Genomic DNA, 7,668 nt, shown 5'->3' on the forward strand with positions numbered 1-7,668 from the left:
CCTCTGTGAGGGTTACCCAAGGGAAGGTGTGCAGTCTACATCCTTGGAGATACTCCAGGACATGGTCTTGGGCCCCTGGCTTTTGATCCTTAAATCATACCTGTTTCCCAAGAAGAAAACCACTGAGACTGTGGCTACTGCAGAAAGGAAAGCAGTTTTCCTGTTGCATTTGGGATGGGATGTGGGGGCTGATCTGTGTGAAATGGCACAGGTTCTGCTGTCCTTGCTGAGGTTGTCTTGCATTCCCTCCATGCCAGATGTGAGGCTGCAGAGCAGAAGCAGAAAGTACCACTGGGAACTCTGAAAAAAGACTTGAAATCGCATGAGGAAAAACAGAAACAACTGACAGAGAAAATCCGCCAGCAGCAGGAAAAGCTGGATGCTCTGCAGGTGAGTCTGGAGGGCTCCAGCTAAGCACAGCAGCTTTGAGGGACCTCCTAGTGCAAATGCTGCTGCTAAGTCTGATACCACCTGTGCTCCTTCATGGGGCAGGGATTGTTGTAATAGCAGAAAAGAAGCAGCTCAGCTTGCATCTAATTTTCTGTTGGGAAAATGGGAATGACAGCTGAAGGCATGTTTCATGAAGGACACGAAACACGTCTTATAATGGCTGTTTTTAACTTGGAAAACTGCTGGGCTGGGTTCAGGCAGCTTCTGACAGCTTATAAAGATGACTTTTCTGATTATTTTTGTTTTGTTTTAATAGAAAACCACTCCAATTCGATCTCAAGCTGACTTAAAGAAACTGCCTCTGGAAGTGACCACTCGGCCTTTGGGGGAAGTAAGTGGGATACTACTGTAGGCTTTTACTCTCCTGTGCTTCCTTAGCTGCTCTGAACAGCAGTTCCCCACTCTGCCAACCTTCCTCTCTCTGTACCCACATTTATTTCAGCACCCTCGACCTCTACGTCCACGGTCTCCTCCTTTGCCTGATGTCATCAGGAATGCTCCCAGCAGACCACCTGGATCTTCACCTCTTCCCAAGTCCAGCAGTCAGCTGAAAAAGAACTTGTCAGATCGTCCAAATACCAGCTCTGCTAAGCTGGCCAGCACGCTCTCCGAGGAGGAGGCCAGCACTTCCAGGACACATCAGCACACTGTGACAGCTGGGAGGTCTAACAACATTTTAAAAACTCTTACCAAATCAGGTACAACCACAAAGTTCCTCTCTGCTGGCCTGCAGAGCTCCAAAAGCCCACGTGAGACACACAGTCCAAAAGCTGCAAAGGTGTCAGCAGTAAAGAAATCTGCCTCTGGCAAATGCTTACAGGTGAGACTCAATGGGATGAAACCCCTCAGCTCCTCACCCACCATCCTGCTCAGCCTGTCTGCTCTGTCCCATGGGATATGCACTCTGGGCTCTGTGCAGGATGAGAAAACTTTCAGTTTATTTTTGGGTTAGGGTGCCATTTACATCCCTGGAGAAGACTTGTTTCATCTCTTTCCTGTTAGACCAGATTGTTTCTCCAGAAAAAAAAAGAATGTGGAGTGACAGGGTGAGCATTTGCATAATCATGTAGCACCTCTAAAACCTTCCAGAAAAGCTAATTAACTACCAAATGAAATACTGGATGTTGGGTTTGTTGGGTTTTTTTGTTGTTTTGTTTTAACTTGGCTGAAAGAAGGTTTTGGTTGGTATCAGGCTGGAATTACAGCTAGAGCTTGTTTGTTTTCTACAGGCTTCCAGCCCTCGGAAGAGAATCTGGAACATGCCAGAGAATGGGTCTGAGGAGGAGAGGGAGCACAGAAAGGAAAGGACAAAACGGGGAAAGTTTGTGGCAGTGAGGGATGAGCAGGTTTTCAATGAGGTGGTGGTGGAGGTGAGAGTGTGCTGGATTCCCCAGCAGAAAGTGTTTGTTGGGTGTTCATAGTCTTGGTGGGAGGCAGCTAATGTGAGCTCTCTCTGCTCCCAGCTCACAGACAGTGCTGGAGAGGAAGAGCTGCTGGAACTGAAGAATGCTCAGAAAGGTGAGAAATGACCCCTTGGGCTGCTGCCAGTATCTGACATGCAAAAGAACCGTTGAAGAACTAGACTCACTGCTTAAACGTGGGATTTCATTAATGAACTTTTAAAATAAGAATTACTATAAGTTGGAGTCTCTAATCCCAGAATGACTCTAACTTGCATGAAACATTTTGGCCAGGAACCTGTTGATTAGACCAGAGGCAGTTGTGGCATGGGAAGGTACATGATTGAGGGCTGTGTTATGCTGACAGAGTGGGGCTGGGCTGCAGGGTGTAGCTGATGGCATGCTCACCCTTCCTGAGTGGATCATGGAGCTATGCCAGCTGGGACATGCCCAGGACTGTATCCAGACCTGCTGTGCTGCTGTGAGAGAAGAGGGGCTGGGAGACCCCAGGAAAGACAATAACCAGGGTGATGCTGCGCCAGAGAAGGGCATCTCCTTAGCTTCCTTCCAAGGAGCTGTCTGGAAAATGACACACTAGGGACATGTGGCAAATTGTTCTAGAGGCCAGCACGAGTCTGGAAAGCCCATGTCAGCCAGCCCAGAGTACAGGAGAAACCTTCTATCTGGAAACACTAGCTCATTTCCTTGCATCTTAACATTTCTCAGCAGGAGCTGAGCTATGTGCCCGTTGTATTTTGATGGTGTCAGGACCATTTGAGGTTACTGTCACAAGTTCAGGTGTGCTCCCTGCTGATGGAACTGTGCTAGAGCTCCTGCAGAAGATGCTTTCCAGCAGCTGAATGTTTGCAGACACCTTTGCTTCGTCCTCACAGACAAGGGGCTGCATGTGGAGGTGCGTGTGAACAAGGAGTGGTTCACGGGCCGTGTCACGGCGGTGGACAAGGACGGACACACCGTCCGGTGGAAGGTGAAGTTTGACTATGTCCCCACAGACACCACACCGAGGGATCGCTGGTAACTGTCTCCACTGCTGGGTTTTGTAGCTTTGTTTTGTTTTGCTTTTGGGAGGAAGAGCCTGTTTGTCTGCTATAGATGCGGAAGACAAATGTGCTGCTGTCATGTCAGGAAGTGTATGAGCTCAGGACTGTCCAGTGGCTTTATAAGGAGTGGGCATAGTTTCATAGCTAAGTTTCATAGTATGTTAAGGGGTTGGAATGGACCTTGTAGATCATCTGGTCCCAACCCCCTGCCCTGGGCAGGGACACCTCCCACCAAACCAGGTTGCTCAAGGCTTGATTCACCCTGGCTAGGGTTGGGGCAGCCACAGCCTCCCTGGGCAACCTGTGCCAGTGTCTCACCACCCTCACAGGAAAAGCTTTTTCCTAAGGTCTAATGTAAATTTCCTCCCTTTCAATTTATACTCATTACTCCTTGTCCTATCCCTGCAGTTCCTACCCAAGAGTCCCTCTGCAGCTTGCTTGCAGCCCCTTCAGCGCCTGGCAGGTTGCTCTCTGGTCTCCACACAACCTTCTCTTCTCCAGGCTGAACAGCCTCAACTTTCTGATGCATGGCAGGCTCCATCAGTCTCTCTGATGCCTCCTGTGGAGGCAGTGGTGTGTGTCTAGAGGTCTGAGTGAAGCTGTTAAGTGTTTCAGGTATGTCCGGTGTAAAAAAAGATTCCTGACATTCCGCTAATACTTTTTCTCAGGGTAGAGAAGGGCAGTGAGGATGTGAGGCTGATGAAGCCTCCCTCTCCCGAGTACCAGGCTCCAGACATGCAGCAGCAAGAGGAGGTGGTTGTGGCTGAACCTTCTACCTTGGACTGTGTCAGAATTGAGCCAGACACCACTGGTCCCAGCAACAGCCAAGAAACCATCGACTTGCTCGTCCAGATCCTTCGGTGGGTGCACTGCAGCCCTCATGAGCTCTGCAGTCTGATTACTTCAGCCTGTTGAACTCCCACGCATGGCTTTGTGTTTTTCTTTCCTGCACAGGAATTGTTTGAGGTACTTCTTGCCTCCAAATTTTCCGATCTCCAAGAACGAACTGAGTTCCATGAGCTCAGAAGGGTTGTTGGCATTTCCTTTGGTGAGTTCAGTACTGCTAGAAAAATAAGTTGAGGTTTTCCCTACGCATGTTCCATTCTTATGGCAAATGTACATCCTGTTGATGAAAGAGAGCACTCTTGAAAAGGTGATTTGGATTCCCTGGCTGAGGAGAAACGTAGCCAAGGAAAAGAATGAGAGCTCTGAAAGGTGCCCTGAATCTTGTGACAGCTGTCTGAGGAGTTTTCTCATTACCATACATCTGTGTAGGAATCCTGTTGGCTGCTGCTATCCCCAATTCTTGCCCATCACAGTTGAAAAAGAGAGACCATGTTAAAAGTTTGTAGCAGCAGGATGTAGACTTTCCTGTTCATTTTGCTCCCAGCCTTATAACTCATGTGGGGGCAGTCTTAAAAATGGGAGAGATCATGGGAACCAACCCACTTCCCCAGATGAGCAGCTGATTGCCTGCTGTCAGCTGCACATCCTAAGGCTTTTGGGTGGCCTCTATTTATTTGAGTAGAGAGCAGGTGGGGCTGATCTTCCACTGGTGTCTGTGGGCTGGTACTGGGAGGTCCAGTGCTGGCTAGAATGCAGAGCAGCAGAGCTGGCCTCTCTGACATTTCCCTTCTGTGACATACTAGCAAGGGAGCCCTTGCCAGGAGGCACCTGTCTGTGACAAAAGCCACCTGCAGATGGGCAAGGCCAGTGCTGCTTGGTACTCCTGTGCTCACCGTGTGTGTGTTGGCATTCTCTCTCTTGTCTCCTCCTCTTCAATCAGTTAACTTGGGTATCTGCTGGAGTTACCATTCCCTCTGCTTCCACAGGACACCCTAGTTGTGCCTGAAGTTTTTGGCCAGTATAGCTGTCCCTACCTTGCAGTGACAACTGCATTGTGTATGTGATCTGTGCCAAGGACACTCACAGTGTACAAGGGCTGTCAGGTCTTGCTGCAGCCCACAATGGCTTTTGAGCTTTTTGTAGCATGCTGCACACTTAAGCTAAATTCAGATACCTTTGGGGGCAGTTCTGGTGTTGGAAGGATGTGAAAACCCATCTGAGTTTCATGCTGGCTGCAGTAGGCAAGTCAGATGTAAATGTGAGCACGGGCAGAGCGTGCAGGGCTGTGCTCTGGGGAGGGTTTGGGCACAGGCACAGCGAGTTTGGTGGTTCTTGGTGCCTTTTCTTAAGGTGTCATCTGTAGTGTTTTGTCTTCTCCAGAAAGAGTATTTCAAGCAGTATGAGGTGGGTCTGCAGAACCTGTGCAATTCCTATCAGACACGTGCTGATGCCCGGGCCAAAGCCTGCGAGGAGAACCTCCGCAACTCGGAGAGGAAGCTGAGGGACACAGAGGAGAAACTGCAGAAGCTGAGGACCAACATCATGGCCCTTCTGCAGAAAGTACAGGAGGTGGGTGAGGAAGAGGGGGTGAACCCTGTCCAGCATCTCACTGGGCTCCAGCTCTTCCTCAGTTGGGGGCTCAGCCCATCAGAAGCAGCTGCTGTCACTGCCCACCCTTGGGATCCAGGCCCTGGGGTCCTGAGGAGTGTTAATTCTCACGGAATGATTCTCAGGGCATGTATATAGTGCACAGGTTCTGTTTGTTCTCTGTGTTCTCCTATGGAACGTGGAGCTGCAGGAGAATTTCCCCAGGCATAGGCAGTGCTCTGCAGGGTATCTTTGCCCCATGCTTGGGTAGATTCTGAATGTTACATATAGAAATGCAAACCTTTAAACAAATAATACTTAAATCAATTTCACCATAAGATTTTTTTTCATATTATTAATTATACTATTAAATATTAAAATAGCAAATATATATTTTAATAAAACCTTTAAATAAACAAACTTTATATTAAAACACTAAATAAATGAAGACCAACCAATGGAAAAGCTACATTTTCCTGTTAGGAAAATGTGTTAAAGCTAAAAATACCCAACCAAACCAAAACTTGACCCAGATCAGCACAGTAAATCCATCACTTGAGTACATTGTTTGGGCATCAGGTGCTGACAGGGAAAGTTTGGAGTACTCTCACTGCAGCTGTCAGGAGCTGGAGGGTGCTGGAGGTTGGGGCATAGAGGCTGAGCAGGGCAGATGTTGCAGAGGATGCTGTGCCTCCTCCATTCTTGCACTGCTCAAGATTCACTTCTCAATGGTTATTTCTCATGCCTTTGGTTTCAGGACATTGATATCAACACAGATGATGAACTGGATGCATATATTGAGGACTTGATCATGAAAGGAGACTGAGCAGCCCCAATGCAAGGCCTGGAGAAGTGCAGAGAAGCTGGCTGCTGCCATGGGAGGTGTGGATTCCTGCAGGAGAGGACTGGGGCAGCTGGTGACGAGAGAGGGTTTTTAGCCAGTGCTTGTGTTGGTGTACAACTTGTTCTTGTGACTGTACATGAAAAACATTTATGCTGTTGGCAGGAACATTTTGAACATTGTAGTTCTCTGGATCTCCTCCTTTTGTTTATGAATATTTATTTTTTAAATTAAATAGGAATTCTGCCTGATACAACAGGTTGGTTGTTGAGTGATTTTAGTGAGGTAAAAGTGTGAGTCCCCTTTTTGTATCTGGGGTATATTCATATGCTAAACCTGGGAGTCCAGAGCACCCTGCCTAGCAGGTTGGCTCCAATAAGAATCTGGCAGTAGCTAGAAAATAAGGCTGGAGTTCTGGCAGAGGTCAGGACTTGGACATGGAACATGCTGAACTTGGGCTAGAGAAAGCCAATCCATAAATTTGGGCTATAGAGGTGAGATGTCCGTGTGAACGTGAGCAGAGGGTGTGGAACTTCAGTGGATCTGGGGCATTGGCACTGGCACGTGCAGTGAGGTTCCCAAACAGGAGATCACTGCAAGCATGTGGAACTGTCACCATGCTAACAGCCAAGAGGCTGAGGATCCTTCCAGAAGAGGATGGCCTCCTGGGCTGCTCTCTGTGGGCTCTGAGCATCAGAGGGAGGACTCTGGAGTTCAGGTTCTCTGATTGCAGTCACCTTATCACACACTGCTGCTGCTGTTCCTTTGGGATGTGACTGCAGCATCAGAGGAACTCCTTGACTGCCTGACAATAAAATGACCCCTGTTTTGTTGTCACCTCCTCAGGTTTGTGTTGCTTTGATCAACTTGCCCTTCCAGGTAATTCTAGTATTAGAGTGCTGCAATTTGGACCCTTTGGAGCCCTGGACCACTGAGTGGCATCTGGCCCTGGACCAGCCGCAAGGAAAATGCCTGTCTGTTGTCCTCTAGCTGCAGCCAGCTCCTGGCAGGCCACTTGTGGCCAAGGGGACTTGGTCTGTTTGCTGGCTGGCCAGCAGCTTCTCAGGCCTGATAGGACAAGGCTCCTGTGGACTCATGCTCAGAGACTGGAGTCCCCTGCAATCCAGGTGGTTGGAGGAACACAGCATGAGAGAGGTGCCCACGATCAGGGACATCAGATGGAATGGACCCATGGGGTTCAGTTAATGGCTGGATGTGTCATAGATGTTTTGCCAAAAAAACCTTCCAAATTAAACATCTGTTGCACAGAAAATCTTTAGCACTAACTATAGTCCTGAAGAACTCCCTGAATTCTACACACTGCAGGAGAGGGTTTTGCTCATTACCTGAACTCCAGGTGCTTTCACAGCACACAGTTAGACATCTGGGATCTGGGCCTGATACCCCACTGCAAATGAAGGTAAGGAGCATCCCCCCTGGCCCATACACCTTCCATACACCTCTGTGCTGCAGCTAAGCCTGT

The 7,668-nt window shown here is 48.7% G+C and overlaps 1 protein-coding gene across 1 annotated transcript in view; it reads left to right on the forward strand.

Moving 5' to 3' along the window:
• The window catches only part of MORC2 (MORC family CW-type zinc finger 2), a 30,781-nt gene extending 24,565 nt beyond the window's left edge, over nucleotides 1–6,216 (forward strand). The window contains exons 16-25 of the mRNA XM_009079280.1: nucleotides 258–390; nucleotides 707–781; nucleotides 893–1,270; nucleotides 1,680–1,820; nucleotides 1,914–1,968; nucleotides 2,744–2,885; nucleotides 3,580–3,771; nucleotides 3,866–3,959; nucleotides 5,138–5,326; nucleotides 6,102–6,216. Coding sequence (XP_009077528.1) covers nucleotides 258–390; nucleotides 707–781; nucleotides 893–1,270; nucleotides 1,680–1,820; nucleotides 1,914–1,968; nucleotides 2,744–2,885; nucleotides 3,580–3,771; nucleotides 3,866–3,959; nucleotides 5,138–5,326; nucleotides 6,102–6,170 — 1,468 coding nt within the window. The 3' untranslated portion in view covers nucleotides 6,171–6,216. The remainder of the gene's footprint in view (nucleotides 1–257; nucleotides 391–706; nucleotides 782–892; nucleotides 1,271–1,679; nucleotides 1,821–1,913; nucleotides 1,969–2,743; nucleotides 2,886–3,579; nucleotides 3,772–3,865; nucleotides 3,960–5,137; nucleotides 5,327–6,101) is intronic.
• The last annotated feature ends 1,452 nt before the right edge of the window (nucleotides 6,217–7,668 follow it).

The sequence above is a fragment of the Acanthisitta chloris genome, unplaced genomic scaffold, assembly GCF_000695815.1.
Source record: "Acanthisitta chloris isolate BGI_N310 unplaced genomic scaffold, ASM69581v1 scaffold9377, whole genome shotgun sequence".
Classification (NCBI taxonomy): Eukaryota; Metazoa; Chordata; class Aves; order Passeriformes; family Acanthisittidae; genus Acanthisitta; species Acanthisitta chloris.